This window comes from Triticum urartu, chromosome 6A (assembly GCF_056163025.1).
Source record: "Triticum urartu cultivar PI428250 chromosome 6A, HENAU_Tu73, whole genome shotgun sequence".
NCBI lineage: Eukaryota > Viridiplantae > Streptophyta > Magnoliopsida > Poales > Poaceae > Triticum > Triticum urartu.
Window position 1 is genome coordinate 535,485,771 of NC_141878.1, and position 24,181 is coordinate 535,509,951.

Sequence of the window (24,181 nt, forward strand, 5' to 3'; positions counted from 1 at the left end):
TGGGAGCCGCCTGTTAATTAGGTCGCCAGTGATGATCGGTCGAGCTTTGCCAAAAGCCAAAAGCAAGCGGTCTGATCTGATCGAGTATGCATGCAGTATACGGAAGACATGTACATGTAGGACAGTAGGAGCAGTAGGGCGCTTTGGTTTGTTGCCCGGTCGCTGGGTCGGAGCAGGTAACTGCAATGACGAGCGAATCTATCCATCTGGGACCTCCTCACCACCTGTGTGTGTGTTGTTGGTTCGGTTGCAGCTCAGCGACCCTGGTAATTTGTCAACGACATGTACATCGCACCAAGTGGCCGGATATATGATGCTGCCTACTTGCTACAGCTGAAATACATTTCAGACTAAAGCAGCACACGCATTATGGATAAGCAGGCATTACGTGCCAAACCAACGAATTCAAAGTATATACTTAGTTTTTGGGACCGCATGAACAAGACTACAAGGCCAGATCTCTGCATACGTTGTACTCTATAAACAAGAGATGCCTGCATACGCAATTCTAGCTAGCTGTTAACACTGTCATCTGGTCTACTTCTACAAAAAAAAAATATTTCTCCTTAACTATTTGTTAGTTATTAGGACGGTCTCAGTCCAGCTCCATACGCAGGCCTGTCATCTTATGGTCCCGTTACATACTTGAGAAGAGGATATACGCCAACATGTACTATGATATCCCAGGAATCTAGTCATCTACATGTTGACATGCATGCAAATGCTGTATAATAGTATAACTCTAAAAGAAATGCATAAGATGGGTGTCATGTGCCAAGTACAATGTTGCCAATACAATATCAACAGATCTCGAGGCTGCTACAACTATATTCCAAGACACGAATTGAAGTTGATGAAATTGCATCAGTTATGTCTTTGGAATTGATACAGCATGCTTCCAGGAACCCACTTCTGAAACCTTTGCTCATTTTATATGGAAAACAGGCCCCCCAGCAAGTAATCACAATATATGGTAGTAGGACATGTCACATGATGAGCTACTGGCTATGCTACTTATAAATCAACAATGATCTGATTGTGCTTTCTTAAATGTTAAACACCCAATGCATCATCCTTTTTTTGTGCACAACAGCAACGAAAACAACACAATTAAAGCAAGGCTTAAGGAGCACACCTTGTTCAAAAAAAGGATTAAGGAAAACAGAGTGTATCAATGTGACTGCTGAATGCTGATTGCCCAAGTAGCAGCTAGCGGCTTAAGTCAACAACATGGATCAACAGCCCTTATCTTAGTGTGGAGGACACCAATACCCTTGCCCCCGGGCGCATGACATGTGCTCTACGTCGCATACCCAAATTATCTAAGGGCAGATTAGTCCTTTCCACTCGAATAATCTAATCCTGACCTAGGTTTAGACACCGGATTTCATGGCCTTTATATAGAGGAAGCTGTGTTCCGGTGACCAGACATCCTTGACACAGGAAACCCCAAGGACCAAGCTAGGGAGGAGAGGCAGATAGCTTTGTCTCCCTCCTTCCCACCTGCACCATCCTACCCCAATTCTATCTCAATCCTATCAATGGGGAGGTCTCCTTGCTGTGACGAGAATGGCCTCAAGAAGGGGCCTTGGACACCCGAAGAGGACCAGAAACTCACGGACTACATCGAGAAGCATGGCCATGGGAGCTGGAGAGCACTGCCTAAGCTTGCAGGTACGCAACGCACGCCTCCGTTTTCTGTCTCGCTATCGGGCAGAGATGCCGTGGCTAGCTTTGGTCCGAAATGTAGCTCATGCTTCTGGTTCTTCTGTGCATCTCACAGGACTCAACAGGTGTGGCAAGAGCTGCAGACTGAGATGGACCAACTACCTGAGGCCAGATATCAAGAGAGGAAAGTTCACACCCGAGGAAGAGCAGACCATCCTCCAGCTCCACTCCGTCCTTGGCAACAAGTACGGCATACCTATCAAATCTCTTGCTTATTAATCTTCAAGAATGGTCTACATGTGTTGTATAATCTTCAAAAACATATATATGTGGTGCTCTTGCTAACACACACAAACTGGGTTGTGCTGATCAAACCAGGTGGTCAGCCATCGCGAAGCACCTCCCTGGACGGACCGACAACGAGATCAAGAACTTCTGGAACACTCACCTGAAGAAGAAGCTGATCCAGATGGGCTTCGACCCGATGACGCACCGACCGAGGACCGACTTCTTCGCCGCGCTGCCACAGCTCATCGCGCTAGCCAACCTCCGCCAGCTTGTGGAGCAGCGCCCGTGGGACGACCAAAGCGCCAGCCAACTGCAAGCCGATGCAGTCCAGGCAGCAAAGCTCGAGTACTTACAGTGCCTGCTGCAGTCCGCAGCAGCCATTGCGACTAGTCCCAGCTCCAGCAGCATCAACACCATCCCCACTGACCTACAGCAAATCGGCCTCCTGAGTCCTTCGCAGATGTCTTCCTTGTCTTCGCTGTCATCTCCAAGGATCCTGGAGGGTATTAATGGCCAAGACTTGGTAACTGGGCAAGTGTCTGACATCCAGATACCTAGTAGCTCATTCTTCGAACACGAACAGCCTATCATCAATGGTACCAACCAGAACTCAGATTACAGTGCAAACAGCGGTGAGGGGGAGAATGGCACCCAGAAACCGTTGCTCCTGTCAGAGGACTCCCTTCCGCCACTTGCTGACTTCCCTATTTCCAACCTCGGCGATGCTTGCAGCACCTCAAGCTGTGACGCTGAGGGCAACGGCACCCAGCTCCCTATTTGGTCTGACTCATTTTATGATGAGTTCATGAGCGAGTTTGCATGAGTTCTGACTGCAAGTGTGTGCTACTCTTTGGTTTGCTTTTTCAATTTTAGTTTCTCACATCTTACCTCTTATTTGTGATGTGATTTCCATTATAGTGCTGTAGCCCCAGTTGGATTTTTTAGCGCTATAGCTTTCAGCGTGCATTGGCAACCCATATGCTCCTATGCATATACAGTATATGCCAAAACACTTGTACATATAGACCTGCCCCTATATAAATTTTCCAGCTTGAATTTTGTGCGACTTTTTTTTTTGCAATTTCCTAGTTTAAGTGCTTCATGGGAGACTGGGATCTTGCTCACCAACTCCTACATAATATATAACTGCATGTGGCACACTAAACATTTTTTAAATGGCAATGTGTATTAGTTGAAGACGTATGCAGTTATGCACCCTAAGTTTGTTTTTAAGTAGAAGAACATAATTTTAATAATATTTCACTCTACTATCAACAAAATCAAAATCTACTAGCAGTAAAACAGAGTTGCAGAACAGCGGAGCATATATGTATTGATCCACGGTATATAGAGAAGAAACAGATAACGTATGTGGTCTTTTCAAGAGAAAAGCTTGTGTTGCAAGCTGCAAATGCTTTATTGAAAAATGATACAGTGATGCTCAAAGAAGGAACCTTCCAGATGCTACTATTGGCAGTGCAAGATATAGGAAAGAAACTTGTCTTCCGAGGCAGTTATAGGAAGTTGACTAATTTTTGCCCTGTCAAAAGAGGGGCTAGAAATCAAGTAGCAATGATAAGAAGGATCCAAGCACCTAAGACATATGCTGCTGTCACTACCAATATTAAATTATGCTAATCATGCATGAGCCATCAGCTTTTCCTAAGCACTGCTAGTGTTTTGCCATAGTCATTTGTCATCATGTCCTTGTCGGAGATCAAACATCTCACAGCTTCAAACCATTTGCATTTTAGTTTTCTTTTAAAATGCTATGCTTTCTTCTGACTTGTGAGCAGGTACTGGTTGATGCCTTTTCCTCAGACATTGACGGCTAACATTAATAAACTTAATTTAATCAAACAATAACAGCACCGCTTTATTTGTCACTGACAAGTGTCAGTTTTCGGATTTTTCTATATAAAGGTGTGAATAGAGTGTGGTTCAATTTTGGTACAACCAAGGACATTTGGGAGAAGGAAGCAAATCAAGGTGGTACCTATGATGCCACAGGTTGGATATTGCACTAAGCTTCCTATGTCACTGAGAAAGTAAGAATAGGTGGTAGACTATTGTAAAATCCATATTTGGAGTAGTTGGGACTGGGAAAGGAAAATGCATAAAAGACACACACAGGTAGACACCCCTTGGTGAATATTGGAATACACTTGCTGAATAAGACTTCTTACGATCTTCATGTTTGATAAATAGCACAAATTATGGTTTAAATATATGTGATAACTGTGAATAGTAACCTTTCCTGATTCTGTCAACAGGTCCCAGCATAGTTTAGAAACAGTTATGAAATGTCAAATGTGGAAGTATTCTTGCAATCATGCTCTGATTCTAATACTGTGTGACAAAAGAAATTACCTACTTAACCTTTAGCAAGTAACACTGTGTTTCACTAATTGTGCATCTGATGGCACAGCCAATAATATATAACGCGAAGCTGGTCGACAGTGAATCCTAACCGGTAAAATTTTGTGGCTCTAGCAACTTCAAACTTCTTTGATCATTAGTCTTGTGTAGGACATAAATTTCCTTTGGGGCTTCTTTGTGTTTTAACAGTGGACAGTAAGGTAAAACCATTAGATTTGCATTACTTAGCAGGTTTTGCCCCTATTTTGGTCACAACAACTGAATAAGACAAAGCTGTGGTAAAAGGTAAAAACAAAACTGTCGATGACATGGAACTTTTTTTTAAAAGAGCACGTGAATGCTATCTTCCGTTATCAGCATATCAAACAATCCAGGTCCAACTACAGTACTAAGTCCTGAATGTATATTGAGCAGAAAATGAGAACAAGGTGACTAGAATGTTTTGTGGGTGAAGCCTCTCAAACATCTCAAACTAAGATCAGATCAGCACTATAATTTTGGGCTAAAGGGCCTGCCTGGCAGTCTGGGCTTACTAATGATGGAACTGATCATGACATCTGCAGCATACTTTAGACGCTAGATTAGAAGCTGTAAATCAGCACTAACAACAATCTGAGTGTCCTACACAAGAAGAGGAATTAGAGATTTTCACAGAAGTTTCCAAATATTTGATAAATAGTAAACTGAGCAAAATAAAGCACCATAATTCACAAAGTTATTATTATAGATATGAGTAGAACAATATGTTTCTTTACATTAGTTTATCTTCTTTGTTTAGGTAAATCAGTTCTTTTTAGCATCAGGGTCCAATAAAGTGAGCAATCTTGACAGTGGCTGATGTGGTCACTGTGTCAAAAGGTGGTCCGGGTAGTTTTTAAATCATTAAGGGTATATGCCCACACAAAGCAATGTTAAGTGAGTAGAATGAGCAGTTTGGACAGTTAAGCTGGCTGAATGAACAACAAGTCAGTTACCTGCTTAAAATTATCGAAGCTTCTCATTGAGCACAGTATACCCTTTTTGTTTTTTCTTAATTGGTGGGTTAAGTAGGCAGACATAATATTATTTCCTTTTCTTAACTTTGAGAAGACAAATCATTTGTAAGACTGAATATTTTCATGACATGGCAAAGATTCAAAAGAATAGGCAACGCACAGTTGAGCATAATCACAAAAAAAAACTAGAGGAGAGGCCATGTGTTTTCGTTGTTATGGCGCAGAAAACTAAATGGTAACACGAGATTGTCCTACAGAATCAAGGTTGAAATGTCATCAAGTGACATACTTTGATCCGGTTGAGCATAATGATAAATCATGTAAGCCAGGTACGGAGTGCTACTTAGTCTTGACGACTGAATAGCATAAACTCCTTACACGTAGTTTCATATGTCAATTATATAAGAACATAAACAGTTAACACAGAAAGAAGTAGCAGAAATTTCAAATAAAACTGAGATTTACACGCAAAAATGGTAACATAAGTTTCTGGTTTTAACAGCAAGGACTTGAAAGCTGTACTCTGGATTACAAAACAAACCATTATAAGGGGTGAAATGACTTGTGCAAATTGCCTGTTTTTGCTGTTTTCTAGTCCTCCTCCTTCTTCTCCCTTAGAGATGGTGGTGGTCCAACCACAATACCCAGTTTCCATTTCCTGTCAAGCTTCCTAGAATTTCTTTTGTTGATTCCTTGTTCAATTTCCCTTTCTCTTCTCACAGTCAGCAGACGAGCAACCTGATGAAAAGATGAAAACGTAAGTCAAAAACAATTTTGAGACATGCTGCTACTAAGGCATCTGAAATATACTAGATTAACTTGATAGATTCATTTCCAAATGTCATGGATCTATTAATACAGGAGTCGTCTGAGGTTCTAAAATATGAATTATTCGCTGCTAACTGTTTGTTCTAAGGTTCACCCCGTGCTGAGATGAAGGTTTCAACCTTCAAGCAGGCGATGAGTATAATTCTTAATTAGCATATCACAAGACCCAAAGACGAGCATTGTATCACGAAAGCTGCAAAGGTCAAGGACTACTGTTGGGATGATATGAGACTACAGTTGTCCCAGCAGCATAAGCACAAACATCCCTAAATGACTAAGTTCAGCATTATCCGGCGAAATATAATGCAAATAAGAACCATTAAGCTTTAAACTATCAGGCAAACATCCAACTAGCAAATCTGCAAGTGACTGCTCTACCATCTTAAGTAGAAGTATCAGTAACTGGTCCAAGTCAGCAGACAATCATCTCAAAATCATGAGCATTTTAGCTTAGAGCAGAGTTCAACGAAAAAGTCTGCAAGCTTAACATATCGAGCGAGCAGACCATATGACTGCAACTCCAGGAGCCCAAATGGCAAGGGAGCCGTCGTGTTCTTGGTCACACAACATTTCCACCAATCATATGCTGTGTTCCCAAACGAGACAGCAATATCGCGCAGAGATAAAGGCTACACGACCAATGCTCAGAGCAGCAACCGAGGAAGGGAGCAGGAGCAATGTACCCTCTTGCGCATGCGGCCGAACTCGCTGGACTTGAACTCCTGGCGCGCGGAGCGCTTGAGGCGGAGCAGGAAGAGCTCCCCCTTGAGGTCCACCACCTCCTGCTCCAGACTCTCCGTCTCCATGGCCCGAATCTCCTCCAGCTCCTGCTCCCTCTTCGCCATCCTCACCACCGCCGCATCGCCCCTCCCCGACGGCCGCGGCGCCGCCGCCAGCCCCGCGAACCGCGTGGCCGACGCGCCAAATGCGCGGAGGCCGAGGAATGGCGCGCGGGGCGCGGGCACGGCGAGGCCGCGGGGGGTGGAGGCGGTGAGGGGTGAGGCCGCGGCGAGGGACATCGTCGCCATCTTCGTGTTGCGCTCTCTGCTCGCGTTTGCTGTTCGGGCTCGAGGATAAGGGGATGATGATGGGGTTTATCTGATTGTCTAGGTGGCCTTCGGTGTAGTACGAATCTACACGTGTGATCGCACGGCTGAGAGCGTCTCCAACGACGTACCCTAAATCGAAGGCATCTTTTCCACTAAAATGGCCCGTTTCAAACTTAAGTATTCCCTCCGTTTATAAGATGGTCTGACAACCAATATGTGAGTAAATTAGTTGTAATAACATCTTATGTCATTGAGTGTTTAGCAGAAAAAATACCAAATTTAGGGTTTGTGTCTTACTTAACTACCACTTTCTTAACACTAACAAAAGACTACCACAATTACTTAATTTTTTGGCAAAAAAACTACCAAGTGCATTTGACCGATTTATACAATTTAAACGTGTGTATGACAACCATGACCCACTCATCAGGGCTAACGTGGTGGGAAAGTTTACTCCGGTTATTTTGACTGTTAAGTTGACCGTTATGACAAGTGAGGCCCACGCGTCATCATCAACCTCCTTCCTCCTCCTCTTTCTCTACCATAAGGGTCAGCTTAACAATCAAAATAAGCAGAATTGACTTTTCCGCCACATCAACCCTGATGGGCGGGTCCCGCCTGTCATAGACGTGTTTAAATCGTCGGTTATCAAATGCATTTGGTAGAGTTTCGCAAACAAAATTAAGTAAATGTGGTAGCCTTTTGTCACTATTAAGAAGTGGTAGTTCAGTTAGACACAAACCCCAAATGTGGTAGTTTTTTTTGTTAAATATTCTATATTACCGGATGTGGGGAGTACATCCATGGCCCCTCGAAAAAAATATTCCCACATCTGGCCCCTTGAGGAGATGTCTAACTGTTTTTTCATGATTAATACACGTAGCCGTGACAAACAGTTTGTAGTGTCTTTATCTACATTGACAACCCATGTGAGGTGGAAAAGTCAATGGTGACAACTCTTTTGTAATTTACTAGACTAGATATCGTTCTAGTTTCTAGACAGACTACAACTAGGATAAGAATAAGTTATATGAAATTAGTCTTCAAAAATAAAAATAAAATACTTTACCACATGCATATTTTTCTGTTTAGCGGTTAGGCTAAGAAAGACTACATTTGTGTGGTTGCTCATTATGTTAACAAAACATGGCAACTAGACAAAGAAATCATAGGATTCGAATTAATTGTCGTATCGCGCATTGGTGAGAACATTTGGATAATTAAAGTTGTGGTAGATTTTGGACTCACCAACAAGATCTTTGCAATAACTTTGGATAATTAAAACCATTCAGGTGCGCATCAAAGGCGAGCAATGAGCGTGTCCACGTGGGTATTAGCGGTACTGTTTTATCGATTGATAATTTTGGATGGTCATCGTAAAAAGGCCTCACACATGTGGCCCAGCCCCGTACTCCACGCAACCTCTCCTCCTCTTCTCGTCTCTCCTCTCCCTCGCCGCCGCCGCCGTGGCCACTGCTTCTCCATACCCTGCCTCGTGTCCCTTCCGCCGGTGTGATGCTAGCCACACCGCAGCCACTCATAAAACGGCGACGATGAGGAGGCTCGGCCCTTGGCGCAGACCCGCGCTCCCGAGCAGCGGTAGCGTCGGATTTCTCTGTCTCGCGGCGCCAAGCCTCCTGTCTGCGTCGCGACGCCGCCGGCATGGAGGCCCGGGCTCTCGCAGCCTCTGCGGTGTCCGGTGCTCCGGCGAGGTCTCTGGGGACCACATTGCGGGGAACTGGTGTGGCTTCCAGTCGTGGGTTCCGGTGACTCAAAGCCGTACATCTGAGCCGCCGCCTCCAGCTCGTTTATTCCATATTCCCCCTAGGGCTTCACCGCCATCGCAGATCCTTCCTTCCGGTTGATGCCGCGTTCGTCTGCTACGGGTCCTCCGTGTTCGTGACTGCTGTATCGGCACCGAGAGAATTTCTTCATCCGTCAGGTATTACTCCCAACACATGATTCTTTCGTTTTGGGGGTCGATCGAGTTTCCCTTGTCGGCTGCCAATTTCACGAGCGTCGTCACCATGCTGGTGCTACTTTCGTGTTGGTTATGCTAGTGGTGATGTAGCCAATAGTGCTAACTCAATTACTGAAGCTCAGTCTGCTATACGGAAGAAGGAGAACTTGGACCAATGTACTTCGATGCAACACCTTTTAATTGGTTCTATGTTGCTCCAGGTTCCTCCACCCCAGCCAGAAGTGAAACCAAATTTTAGGACTCTACCAAAAAGGCTCTGATCCATTCTGAAGAAAGAAAAAATATGCAAGTTTCTTTAGTACGTAGTTGTAGAGTCCAAAGGTTACATGCATGGCCTTTATTTTCTTATGTTTGTTTAGTCAGCTATTAGTTACGTGAGCAATCTAAGTCTAGCTAGGATCCAACGTGATCAACGGTGCCGGTTATTTAATTAGTTAAAACCCGGCTTAGTTTAAATAGGAGATAGAGTCCGTGTGAGTAAAGCTAGCTTGTACGTCGGTTTGGCCTGCTTATATAACGGGCACGTTCCGGTCGTGTACGAGGTCAATTTTTTGGGGTTATCGTGAGATTTGCTTCGGTTGTGAGTTTCAATAAACAGAAAATGTCCCATGTCGGGGGACACCCAATATTGTCTTTGTTGTTGATCCGTGTGGATTTTGTTGCTGCTGCGCGTGGAGTTGATCTAGTCTACTCAACGCTAGTTTTTGATCTTACGGTCTTGCATCTTTGCTCGACCGGAATTTCTTGTGCTGCGGCCAGTATCGTGGAAGATCGGACCAACCAGCGACTCGTCGTCTAGTCGAGTCTTATCAAGTGGTATTCAGAGCTAAGGTTATTCATGGTACTGTGTTGATCAAGATGTCAACCTCGGTCAACAAGGGTGATGAGGTTGCTGCTGATTCTGAGGAAATAGTACGTCCAGTGTATGCGGATGATATTCCGCAAAATATTTGAGATGGTTTTGATCACACATGCAACTACATCAAGCAATGTCATGATGCGCTCGGTAAAAGGATAGATGTCCTGATCACTCAGTTTGATGGTTTGGCAGACATCATCAATGTGCCGGCGACGAATTTTGCCCCACCACAGACTGCTCCGGCGGCTCCACTGCATTATGCACCACCTGCTCGCGACGGACATGCCGGCGTGCATGATCGCCGTTTGGCGGCACAACCTCATGTTGGAGATGATGGTCTTGATGACGGCGTTGACCAGGTGGGGTACGCGCCACGACCACGACACTATGAGCCTCGTCCTGAAACTTCCGTTCGTGGCGGAGTGCATGACCGAGTTGGTCAAGCTGTGCGTGTGCCTGTGGATGATGGAATTGGGCGCATAAAAATTTCAATCCCTTCGTTCTCCGGCAAGTGTGAACCAGAAGGCTATTTAGAGTGGGAGATGCGTGTGGATTAAATTTTTAATGCTCATCATTATAGCGAGGAGAAAAAAGTTCAACTTGCTGGCATTGAGTTTACCGGTTACGAACTAATATGGTGGAATCAAATTTGTCGTTCAAGACATCGCCCGACGACTTGGCGAGGGATGAAAGAGTTCATGAGGCGACGTTTTGTTTCTGAACACTATAAAAAAGATATGTACAACAAGTTGCAGCGGCTCTCTCAAGGTAATATGAGTGTTGATGAATATTACAAGGAGATGGAATTGCTTATGATAGATCCAGAGGCGACCATGGCACGTTTCTTTAACGGGCTGAATATCGAGGTGCAAGATCGTGTTGAGATAGTGGTCTAATACAACATACAAGATCTTGTGCACCAAGCTGTGCGTGCGGAACAACAGATTAAGCGACGCCAAGTCAACACAGTTTCCGGTACCACTTTGAACACATGGCGTCGCTCGCAGCATAAGAATGAGGATGTCGTTCCTAGCTCCAGGACGACAACATCAAATCGTTCTCATGGTTCCGTGCAAAAGGATGCTTCAAAATCAGGACTGTCGAGGGTTGATTCTAATGTGCAGTCGATCGGACGCACTAGTGACATAGAGTGTTTCAAGTGTGGTGGAAGGGGACATATGAAGCGTGAATGTCCTAGTGAGAAAAGAGTGTTGCTCACAAGAGATGGATATGCATCCGCTAGTGATGAAGAGACAGTTTCTGACAATTCTAGTGAAAAATCCGAGGATGCTAAAAATGTGGTTGTGAGTTTTGAAGCTGCCGAATCATATCCATCATTGATGGTGCAGCGAGTGCAAGGGGATCACATTGAGGATAAGGGACAGCGTTGGAATATTTTTCAAACTCAATGCAAAATCAACAAAACCAATTGTAAGTTGATCATAGATGGAGGAAGCTACACTAATGCGGTAAGCAAGGACTTGGTGGATGCTTTAGCTTTGCCTACTTGGAAGCACCCACAACCGCATTGTGTCGAATGGTTATATCAGTCGGGCAAACTGAAAGTTACTCACAAGGTGCGTGTCAATTTTTTGGTTGGCGATTATACCGATACAATAATCTGTGATGTTCTACCAATGGATGCATGCCAGTTATTATTGGGGAGGCCATGGCAATATGATCATCGTGCTATGCATGAGGGAAGGTCTAACACTTATTCTTTTTGGGACTCTGAAAGGCGACATGTGTTATAGCCGATGTTCGCTAGTGCTATCAAGAACGATGTCTGTAAGGTTCCCAAAGCTACCACGAAACCGAGGACGGCTTCGCTCCAAGAGGGAGGGGATGATGTAGCCAATAGTGCTAACTCAATTACTGAAGCTCAGTCTGCTATACGGAAGAAGGAGAACTTGAACCAATGTACTTCGATGCAACACCTTTTAATTGGTTCTATGTTGCTCCAGGTTCCTCCACCCCAGCCAGAAGTGAAACCAAATTTTAGGACTCCACCAAAAAGGCTCTGATCCATTCTGAAGAAAGAAGAAATATGCAAGTTTCTTTAGTACGTAGTTGTAGAGTCCAAAGGTTACATGTATGGCCTTTATTTTCTTATGTTTTTTTAATCAGCTATTAGTTACGTGAGCAATCTGAGTCTAGCTAGGATCCAACGTGATCAACGGTGCCGGTTATTTAATTAGTTAAAACCCGGCTTAGTTTAAATAGGAGATAGAGTCCGTGTGAGTAAAGCTAGCTTGTACGTCGGTTTGGCCTGCTTATATAACGGGCACGTTCCGGCCGTGTACGAGGTCAGTTTTTGGGGTTATCGTGAGATTTGTTTCGGTTGTGAGTTTCAATAAACAGAAAACGTCCCATGTCGGGGGACACCTAATATTGTCTTTGTTGCTGATCCGTGTGGATTTTGTTGCTGCTGCGCGTGGAGTTGATCTAGTCTACTCAACGCTAGTTTTTGATCTTACGGTCTTGCATCTTTGCTCGACCGGAATTTCTTGTGCTGCGGCCAGTATCGTGGAAGATCGGACCAACCAGCGACTTGTCGTCTAGTCGAGTCTTATCAAGTGGTAGGGCTCTAAGTTGGGTTGAATTTCAGCATGGACCCTGTTTTTTTGTAAGCAAGAACCGATGAGCCTAATTGAAATAGTAGATCGTTGGAGCAAGCTACATCCGTTAGGTTCCTTCAAGGAATTAATCAGCTGGTGACGCAGTGTTTAGGGTCGGCCTATGGTGCAAAATTTGTTAGATTTGGTTCCTATGTAATTTTTTTTGTCCAGTAAAAATCAGGTTAGTGTTGCCCCGAGAGGAAAATAAACCACCCACAAAGATTAATGACATGGCCATGGTGTTACCTAATTTGGTGCATGCCAAGGAAGGAAGTCATGTTTTTAGACCCGATCTTGTAATTACTTTGGTGCCTTCCTAGAATAACAGTGTGCACATGTGGTAGGTACAGTAAGACAACTAGGTACTAGAAAAGGAATAAGCAGGTTATGAAATTCCTAACAGCTCTTTCTGTGTTGATCAAATTGGTGATATGTGCTAGCTGGGTAGTTAACAAAGATTCTCTGATACTCTTTATGTGAAGTGCGTGTTTCTCAGCGTCATTGCCTCGTGTGTTTCCGGTCTCTTTGACTTTACAAAAGAGATGGCCGGCATCTCCAGTTCAGGTTGGCCGCTTGGTCATGTGCGGCTGCATAGATGGTTGTTCTTGTTGTGATGATGTTCATGGATTTGTTGTTGATGTTAACCCGCTTATAGCCTGTTCATTGTTATGTCGCGTCAAGGTGTGCTCTCGTTGTCATATTTTATTCAATTATTGTGCTGATCTGTGTGGTCCCTTGGTGTGTTCTAAGGCCAACCTGCAGCATGGCTGTCTCACGAGCTCACCGTTGCATGGTTTGATCTGATTTTGTGTGGTTCTAGACGGTGCTTAAATTCTGTCCACATATTTATGGATGAAGCCCACACATACATACTCATGGATTTGATTTTGCACCATGCCCTTGTGAGCAATCAAGCTATCAGGTGAGAATTGATTCGTGGCTCTTTCTTTTTTGAATTGGTTGTTATGTGGTTCTTGGGGACTCTGAGGGAGTCCTGGATTAGGGGGTGTCCGAATGGCCGGACTATACCTTCGGCCAGACTCCTGGACTGTGAAGATACAAGATTGAAGACTTCGTCCCGTGTCCGGAAGGGACTTTCCTTGGCGTGGAAGGCAAGCTTGGCGATACGGATATGCAGATCTCCTACCATTGTAACCGACTTTGTGTAACCCTAACCCTCTCCGGTGTCTATATAAACCGGAGGGTTTTAGTCTGTAGGACAACACACAATCATACCATAGGCTAGCTTCTAGGGTTTAGCCTCTCCGATCTCGTGGTAGATCTACTCTTGTACTACCCATATCATCAATATTAATCAAGCAAGACGTAGGGTTTTACCTCCATCGAGAGGGCCCGAACCTGGGTAAAACTTCGTGTCCCTTGCCTCCTGTTACCATCCGGCCTAGACGCACAGTTCGGGACCCCCTACTCGAGATCCGCTGGTTTTGACACCGACATTGGTGCTTTCATTGAGAGTTCCTCTGTGTCGTCGCCGTCAGGCTTGATGGCTCCTACGATCATCGATAGTGATGCGGTCTAGGGTGAAACTTGTCTCCCCGGACAGATCTCTGTCTTTGGCGGCTTTGCACTGCGGGCCAATTCACTTGGCCATCTGGAGCAGATCGAAAACTATGCCCCTGGCCGTCAGGTCAGATTTGGAAGTTTAAACTACACGGCTGACATCCGCGGGGACTTGATCTTCGACGGATTTGAGCCACTGCCGAGCGCGCCGCACTGCCACGACGAGCATGATCTAGCTCTGCCGCCTAATAGTGCCCTGAAGGCCGCACCCGCATCCGCTTCGACCCTTAATTCGGAGCCAACCGTGCCGATCGAGGATGGGTGGTTGGACACCGCCTCGGGGGCTGCGATCCTAACGGCGATCAAGCCGAACACCAGCCCCGCACTCCGCGAGACTCATGATTCCAAGGAGCCGGACTCCTCTCCGGACTCCGAACCATTCGCGCCTCTGCCGATCGAATCCGATCGGGCGCCGATCATGGAGTTTACCAGCGCAGACATCTTTCAGCACTCACCCTTTGGCGATATTATAAAATCACTAAAGTCTCTCTTTTTATCAGAAGAGCCCTGGCCGGACTACGGTCAGCGAGATTGGGATGCGGACGATGAAGAAATTCAAAGCCCACCCACCACCCACTTTGTAGCCACTGTCGATGATTTAACCGACATGATCGACTTCGACTCCGAAGACTTCGACGGTACGGACGCCGATGAAGGAGATGATGAAGAACCAGCGCCTATGGGCCCTGGAACGCCACCTCGTCATATGACGTATACATGGTGGACGCATCAAAAGATGACGACGAGGAGCGGAAGGACGCACCGAAGGCTTGTTCCCTCGAAAAGCAGTCAAAGCGGCGACGCAAGCGCCGTCCCAAATCCCGTCTTGACAGAAATAGCGATCACACAGACCCAGCGTTGGAGCAGGGCAAACCGCTGCCGGACAACGGCAATCCGGATAATCAAACCGAACAAACAAATCCTATCAAGGATAATGGTCCGGACGACATAACGCCGGACAGACACCCGGAGCAGCAGACGGCCCGTAAAAGGCTTGTTGCTACCGCGAGGAGTCTGAAAAAGTAGAAGCAAAGGCTCAAGGCCGCGCAAGACACACTCCAAATCAGATGGAGTAAAATACTCAACACTACAGCAAGGTACGGCGACAATCGCCCCTACAAAAGCTACCCAAAGCGGAAGCTGCTACCCGAATTCGATGAGGAGGCCTCAGAACCCCCACAACCAAATATCAAAGCAGCCACCTGGTCGGATAGACGACCCCTCTACCAACACAGAGCGGCATACAACGCCGCTCACAATACAATACGCGACCCATGCGAGGTCTCGCACCCAAAGGACGGCGCAACAAGATCCATTTATGGACCACGCAATCGCGCCCCAGCATACAATGCAACACAACAAACATCCGAACAATGCGGTACACCCAGCTACAGAGGTGCCGCACACCCCCTATGTTTCACCGATGAGGTGCTGGACCACGAATTTCCAGAGAGATTCAATCCCGTAAACATAGAGGCATACGACGGAACAACAGACCCAGGGGTCTGGATTGAGGACTACATCCTTCATATCCATATGGCTCGAGGAGATGATCTCCACGCCATCAAGTACCTACCCCTCAAGCTCAAAGGGCCAGCTCGTCACTGGCTCAAAGGCCTCCCCGAAAGCTCCATTGGAAGTTGGGAAGAGCTCGAAGACGCCTTTCGGGCAAATTTTCAAGGGACTTATGTCCGACCTCCGGATGCGGACGATTTGAGTCATATAACTCAACAGCCCGGAGAGTCAACCCGAAAGCTTTGGAACAGGTTTCTTACTAAAAAGAACCAGATTGTCGACTGTCCGGACGCCGAAGCCTTGGCAGTCTTAAGCATAGCGTCCATGATGAATGGCTCGCCAGACACCTCGGCCAAAATAAGCCGAGAACGATGGCCGCATTAACAAACCTCATGACCCGCTTTTGCGCGGGTGAGGATAGCTGGCTAGCCAGATGCAGCACCAGTGACCCCAGTACATCTGAAGTTAGAGATGGAAACAGGAAATCATGGCGCCACAGTAACAAACGCCGGAATAAAGAAGACAACACGAAGGGCACGGTAGTAAATGCTGGATTCAAAAGATCTCGGCCAGGTCAAAAGCCGCCCCCTAAAGGCACCAGGGATGAATTGTCCAGCCTCAACAAAATTCTGGACCAGGTATGTCAGATTCATAGTACCCCTGATAAACCTGCTAATCATACCCACAGAGAATGTTGGGTCTTCAAGCAGTCCGGCAAGCTCAACGCCGTACACAAGGGGGAGGATACACCAAGTGAAGACGAGGACGAGCCTCCCAAGCAAGAGACGGGGGAACAAAAGAAATTTCCACCAGAAGTCAAAACAGTAAACATGTTACACGTAATCAAGGGAAAAAACAACGCGGCACTCCCAGGAAAATATACCCAAGTGCCTGTCACCATGAAGTCCTGCCACTGGTCATCTCAACCGATCACTTGCGACCATCGCGATTACTCAGCAAGTATCCGACACGCAGGATGGGCTGCCCTGGTATTAGACCCAGTAATAGGCGGATATCACTTCACAAGAGTCTTGATGGACGGCGGCAGTAGCCTAAACCTAATATATCAGGATACAATCCGTGAGATGGGGTTAGACTCAACACAAATTCGCCATAGCAATACTACCTTTAAAGGAGTAACGCCAGGCCCAGGGGCTCGTTGTACGGGCTCCCTCCTACTACAAGTTATATTCGGCTCCCTCGATAACTTCCGTCGCGAGCATTTAACTTTCCACATCGCTCCATTTCAAAGTGGCTATCAAGCACTGCTCGGACGCGAAGCTTTCGCTCGCTTTAATGCAATACCACACTACGCCTCCCTCACACTCAAGATGCCCGGTCCACGTGGCATCATCACAGTGCATGAAAATATCAAGCGATCCCTGCGCGCCGAAGAGAGTGAGGTTGCCTTGGCAGCCGCACACTAAAGGCGCCCGGACAAGCGAAAGCATCCAATAGGTCGTCAAGACCTCAGATACAACTAATCGAGTCTGGCGCCGCTACTTATACCGAATAAATGGTCACACCCCTATTTGTCAATACAAGGGGCTCAACACGCGTAGACGAGTGGCAATTTCTTATCATCTTGAATTATACATGCTTTCTTTAAAAACTATCTTTTTGCACGACAACTTTTTCACTTAACTTACTCTCTTTTATAGATGATCATCATGCTACACCCGTCCAAGATACGGCACAAAGGAGACACAGGCGCAGACGTGTAGCAGGGACCCGCTCCAAGGATTCTTTTTAGATTAAGACCCTGCATAAACCTTTTTTACTGTCTCTTGTTGATACATATCCATCGTTGAGAAGGATGCTGACGTCTTGGCATGTGGCCACGCCAGAACAATGCACGTACCTGGACACAAGGGGCTTCTTACAAAGGCCATTATTTAGGCCCGGTTTATACCACAAAGACCGAATACCTTAGGGAGTGTTCGGCGTCGCGGGTTTGGCCCTATATGCATCAGCTCCGAATCATTGTCTTTGGTTAAATGTTGGGTTTGCCCGGATCCTGTGTTTTGGTGCCTTACGTTCCGCTTTACCGGCTAAGGTAGCACCAGGAGAACTACTGCGATTGTGCCCTGGTTCATCCGGACGAGCACCTCAGTAGAGAAAGCCGAAAACTGACTGTCATGATATAGCGTGAGACTGGTCAACCACTCGATGACCTGTGGGAATGTTAGAATTCCTACGCCTTAACGAAGGGCCGTTTTCCGGCCAGGCATGTACGCACCCCGGAATCGGGAGAGTGCGGAGCCACTAGGGGCTATCTAGTAGCCCCACTGTCAAACTCCTATGGCTAAGTGAAAGTGTTAAAGCATTATAGTCCGGTTGCCTCGCTCGCTCCGCTATCACCTCCTTAATAGGACCAAGACGTTGGGTTAAGTGTGAATGCGTGTTTTTGCGAGCACCTCCGCATTATATGCGTGGGGGTTGAAGCCGACGACTGCAATCTTTCAGGTTATACACATGTATACATAAACGACCTCCCAGGAGGCATCATATTACTTTCAGGCAAAAGTATAAAAATAGCCTTATAAAAATTTATAAAAGCATTTCGCTTACAATGAGATTACATATCACTCAAACATGATATTTTTTGAGCATTGGGTCTCTATCAAACGGGCACCCTCAAGAACTTCTTCAAAGTAGTGCTCAGCAGCCTTTCAACCTATAGCCGAATCCCGCGCTGCAACACTGGTAGCATCCATCTCCGCCCAGTATGCCTTAACACGGGCAAAGGCCATCCGTGCGCCCTCTATGCACGCCGACCTCTTCATCGCATTAATGCGCGGCACCACGTCAAGGAACTGCTGCACCAAGCTGAAATAGCTGTTCGATTTTGACCTTTCCGGCCATAGCTGATCCACAACAGACCTCATGGAGAGTCCGGACAACCTATTTAGTTCGGCCCATTCGGCTAATTGGTCAGTCAATGAAAGTGGACGCTCGGGAGAATGGAATTGCCTCCAAAACAGCTAGTCTACTTCACGGTCCGTCTGACCCTGGAAGTACTTGGCCGCATCGGCAGCGCTCGCCGCCAAGTCCATATACACATCCTCCGAACTCCACAGCCGATCCAGAGGGGCATACCGTGGATCTCCGAACTTCCTCCGCAACATAAAGGATTTCCCAGCTACAATATCCCCAGCTTCCCGCAGCTCCTCCTTCTTTGCCCTCATAGCAGAGCGGAGGTCTTTTTTCGTCGCAGCAGCCTTCTCAAGGTCCGATGCCTTCGCTTGGTTTTCCTTTTCAAGAACCCGGCAACGGTCGGCGGCGGCTTTTAATTCTATGGCCATCTTGTCTCGGCTCTCGCCATGCGCGGCCTTCTCGGCTTGCAACTCTTCGGCCGCCTTCAAAGCAGCCGCATTACCCAACCTCACTTGTTCCTTGGCTCGGGCAAGTTCTGCCCGCAAGGCTTCAACAGTGGCAACTCCATCTGCAGTCACAACATATTAAAGATACTGGCATCATGCTGCTCTTCCTATGTGGCGTTTACCAGATAATGACACTTACCATGTGCCTCGTCAAGCCTTTTGTTAACAAGCTCGATGTCGGCGTCTGCCGCATCCAACTGCCATTCTAAATGGGCAAACTCGCTAGTCCGGCTAGCCACCGGAGCTTCCATCACCTGCACATAGAGGCAGTATGGTTATTACCTGGGAATATGATCCTCTGTTCATCGTCGTTTCCGACGACAACCAGAGTCTCAAGGGCTACTATCTACACAGGGCACACCTAGCATGTGCAGGACTATCATACATTCTTTTACGTACCTCAAAGCCTGTCAGTAGACTCATAAAAGCTTCATGCAATCCGCTTTCGGCGAACGATATTCTCTCCATCACCGTATTCATCAGCACACGGTGTTCATCTGAGATGGCCGCTCGCCCCACCAACTCCCTCAGAACATCCGATCGCACACTAGACGGTGCCAGACTCTTTTGTCTGCTCTCTTCAGGAGCCGGACACTGGGAGCTTTGGGGGTCAATGGGATTATCTTCTGGCCTCACCGGACTCGGAGAGGCCCTTCGCGACGACACTTCAGGGTCGCCCGCTTCCGGAGCGGAGGAGTCCGGAGGAGGCGTTTCGCTCTCCATCATCTCTGGAAGAAGATCCCCCGAAGACGAGCTCATTTGAGAGGGGCTAAGGCTCGAACTACAAAAATATATGCGGTGGTTATTTTCTCAGAAGAAAAAGATGGCATATCTGTACTATTAAAGTATTTCGGGTCACTTACGACTCGCGGGAGAATTGATCCCCCCGCGGACTTTGTGCGGCAACAGCGCCCCCCAAGGTAGGACCCTCTGTGTGAGACTTCTTCTCCCGTTTGGAAGCTTCGGCTTCCGAATCCCCCGGCGCAGTCCTTTTCCTCTTCTGGTCGTCTTCCTTCATGGAGACGCTCGCTCCCTCGGCTAGAATGGGCAGCGTTGGGGGCCCGCGTCCGCCCGCATTATCCTCCACAGTATCTTCCTTCAAGGGCTCTGGGCAAGGTGCGGTCTAGAGCATCTTTTCCAATACCAGATTTTCCAAACCCTCAGGGAGGGGGGCCGAACACCGAATCAACTTCGCCTTTGTTAGCCAGTCCTGGTCAAAAAGCGGACTCTCAGAAATAATTTCGTAACAAAGGAGAGATAGTATGTTCGGCCGGAAGATGCCTTACCTGTTCGGCGGCGCGGTTAATACTCAGGCCCACGTCCTCGGTGATTTCCGGACACTCCACCTGAGGTCCGAAGAATGACTTGTACATCTCCTCGTGCGTCAGGCCGAGAAAATTTTGAATGACACGCGGTCCCTCGGGATTGAACTCCCACAGGCGAAGAGGCCGGCGTTTGCAAGGCTGGACTTGACGAACCAGCATAACTTGTATTACCGCAACCAAACTGAAATCTTCATTGAAGAGATCTCGAATGCGGCTTTGCAGTATAGGCACGTCCTTGGCTGGACCCCAGCTCAGACCTCTGCTGATCCATGACATCAGTTGTGGTGGAGGGCCCGAGCGGAAAACAGGGGCGCCCGCCCACTTGGCACTTCTAGGAGCCGTGATGTAGAACCACTCCTGTTGCCACAATTCAGATACCTCTGGGATGGAACCTTTGGGCCACAGAGCTCCCGTCATCTTGCATATTGAGGCACCTCCACACGCTGCATGTTGCCCCTCGATCATCTTCGGCTTTACTTCAAAGGTCTTGAGCCATAGGCCAAAGTGAGGGGTAACCCGGAGGAAGGCCTCGCACACGACAATAAATGTCGTGATATGAAGAAAGGAGTCCGGAGCTAGATCATGGAAGTCTAGCCCGTAATAAAACATCAAACCTTTGACGAAAGGATCCAGAGCAAGGCCTAGACCTCGGAGGAAGTGGGAGACGAACACGACGTTCTTGTTGGGTTTAGGGGTGGGGACGGCCTGCCCTCGGGGAGGCAGCCGATGCAAAATCTCGGCGGTCAGATATCTGGCCTCCCTCAACTTTTTGATGTCCTCTTCCGTGACGGAGGAAGGCACCCATTGGCCTTGAAGGCTAGATCCGGACATGACTGAAGGTTCGGAGCACCTGACCTGAACTTCGGGCGTTTGAGCTTGAGGTGGGGGAAGGATTCGATTGAGCACGGGAGGGAAAAATAAAAGCCTTGTCCCCTTTATAAAGAGGGTGAATATCAAGCGTCCTCTCCGTGTCCGTTTGGACTTGCCTATAATCTAGGAGTCCTAGAAGTGGTTGGGTTACCCACGCCCGTATTGATGAGAATCCCGGAATAAGGGGACACGATCTCTGCTTTAACAAGACATGCCAAGGAAACCGCCTCGCATGACACGCTGAGGTGGGATAATGAAACGACTCGGATAAAGGCTTGGCCGTGGTGTGTCACACTACGGAATACGTCAGCAGATTATATTTGTGTAAATATTATTCTCTCTATGGCAATATGTGGAAACTTGTTTTGCAGAGCCGGACACTATTTTGGTGTTCAAAATCTTATATGAAGTACTTGGAGGAGGAACCCGCCTTGCAATGCCGAAGACAATTTGCGCGCCAGACTCGTCGTCATTGAAGCCTGGTTCAGGGGCTACTGAGGGAGTCCTGGATTAGGGGGTGTCCGGATGGCCGGACTATACCTTCGGCCGGACTCCTGGACTATGAAGATACAAGATTGAAGACTTCGTCCCGTGTCCGGAAGGGACTTTCCTTGGCGTGGAAGGCAAACTTGGCGATACGGATATGCAGATCTCCTACCATTGTAACCGAATTTGTGTAACCCTATCCCTCTCCGGTGTCTATATAAACCGAAGGGTTTTAGTCCGTAGGACAACACACAATCATACCATAGGCTAGCTTCTAGGGTTTAGCCTCTCCGATCTCGTGGTAGATCTACTCGTACTACCCATATCATCAATATTAATCAAGCAGGACGTAGGGTTTTACCTCCATCGAGAGGGCCCGAACCTGGGTAAAACTTCGTGTCCCTTGCCTCCTGTTACCATCCGGCCTAGACGCACAGTTCGGGACCCCCTACCCGAGATCCGCCGGTTTTGACACCGACACAAACTCTGTTCCGTTTCTTTTTTTACCTCCTATTTATGGACTCACTTTTGTTAGGGAGTCGATTGAGGACCAAATGGGTATCTTGTCGCTCATCTCCGGCAAGTCAGGCGTCAGTCTGTCCATGGCGGAGCAGAGAATGCTGCCGGGCTCACCGTCCTCGTCACAGGTGACCACAACCCACCCAACCGACCATAATCCTTTGTTCTTGCATTGCATTGCAACCTCATGCTTGACTGCACATCTTGGTTGTGTGATGTGATGAGAACATATATTGGGTATTTGTTTTGTCATATGATGATGATCTCTTTCCAACAAGTAGTCACACTAATTAAATTCAGAAATCTGTTGGACGGCTCTCAACTTTGCAGCTTCATGGTGTACAATTAAAATTTGGCATTAGACAAAACAAAGTGTGATCTGCCTCTCTAAATTTCTTCGAATTCTGAAGTAGTGCCGGATTGAGATGGAGCTAATGTGAAATTAGCTTTTCTTGAAAAGTGTGCAGCGAAGATTGTGTTAATGCATGAGGTAGGATGCGGCACATGTATGGATCCTGAGACAACACATACCCTCTTCTATGTGTTGTTTCGGGATGCTTATATGCATACTTGCTAAAATAACTATACATGTTCTTTTCTTATAAAGTTCAGATCTGACAACCAAGGGAACATTACCCATCAGCTAAAAATGCAGTATGAAGATAATCCAGTAAAAAGTACTCAGTTCTTCATGCCGATTTAAAAAAACAATTAACCAGTACCTCCTTTTAAATTGGTTGCTTTGCTATACTGCTAGGTTTGAAGGCGGGCTAGGTTCAATTTTTTAAGATGAGCTAGGTTTGATGATGCACCTTAAGCAATAGTTTATGAATCTGCCAATTACTGTGGTTGGCTGTGACATTCTTAAATGAGAAGTAGACAGGCCTTGTATAAGATGCATTATACAGTTCTAATCAAGTAATTATGGACATGTTCAATTACAGGCCAAGCCCTTTGGTGTGCTAAATGATTAAATTTTGTTATCTAACCGAAGCACTTGGAACTTCTGTGTAGAGGGTTATTTTTCCCTTTAAACAAATGAATGCCAGCTCATAACATATGACGATGCTATCCTAACTAGCTAACTAATTTGGCCGTATGAAGTTGTATATTTGAGCTGCGGGTGTTTGTTGTAGTGCATGGAGTTTATCGTGATGGCCCTTTTGAGTCTCCCTTGTCTGTTCGAACTTCAACAGAAAACTAACCAAAGATTAACATGCATGATATGGTAAATTTAAATTGTCAATTTTAAACTTCATACTATAATATTTTACATCTGATTGGTGCTCATGTCTATGTATTCTAACATTTTATTTGCTTGACACCCTTCGAGTTCAAAATAAACTATGAGTCATTGATGACATTACTGACTGACTGTGTTGTATTATAGGACTAACTATAAGTAAAGTAAACCTTTTCAGGTCAGCGTATTGTGATGTTAGCATGCCCCCTGAAGGACTGCGGGAGTTCTTGCCACGCTTAATACAAGTATATGATTTTCCTTGTCCAAGCTAATGTTGCTTAATCTTTCCCCTGTTTACAGTTTTAACATCTGCCTTTTGTATTTATTTCCTAGACTTTGGTATCAAACATGGTCTACGCTGACGATGATGAATCACTTGTTGATGCTGAGGTGTGGTAAATTTCTTTATATCCTACATGTCTGAGCTGGTTATTGTCTGACAGTGGCATGCTCTGATAAATATAATGTGTTAGCCGGACACCACTGAGATTCCATGCTCTCTTACAGGATGTAAAAGATAGGAATCAACAAAAATGTCCATTTTGGCTTACTACTATATTTCCATGGCATATGCCCGATGTCAGACCTCTTATT

The 24,181-nt window shown here is 46.5% G+C and overlaps 2 protein-coding genes across 2 annotated transcripts; one reads left to right on the forward strand and one right to left on the reverse strand.

Annotated features, from left to right (window-relative positions):
* The first annotated feature begins 606 nt into the window (after window positions 1-606).
* On the forward strand, window positions 607-3,015 carry LOC125514735 (transcription factor MYB93-like). Its single transcript, XM_048680088.2, has 3 exons — window positions 607-1,674; window positions 1,784-1,913; window positions 2,047-3,015. The coding sequence occupies exons 1-3, from the start codon at window positions 1,542-1,544 to the stop codon at window positions 2,777-2,779; spliced, it is 996 nt and encodes a 331-aa protein (XP_048536045.1). The 5' UTR covers window positions 607-1,541; the 3' UTR covers window positions 2,780-3,015.
* Window positions 3,016-5,747: 2,732 nt separating this feature from the next.
* On the reverse strand, window positions 5,748-7,238 carry LOC125514736 (Ribosomal L29 family protein). Its single transcript, XM_048680089.2, has 2 exons — window positions 6,842-7,238; window positions 5,748-6,068 (listed from the first exon to the last, which is right to left on the reverse strand). The coding sequence occupies exons 1-2, from the start codon at window positions 7,184-7,186 to the stop codon at window positions 5,922-5,924; spliced, it is 492 nt and encodes a 163-aa protein (XP_048536046.1). The 5' UTR covers window positions 7,187-7,238; the 3' UTR covers window positions 5,748-5,921.
* Window positions 7,239-24,181: the final 16,943 nt, after the last annotated feature.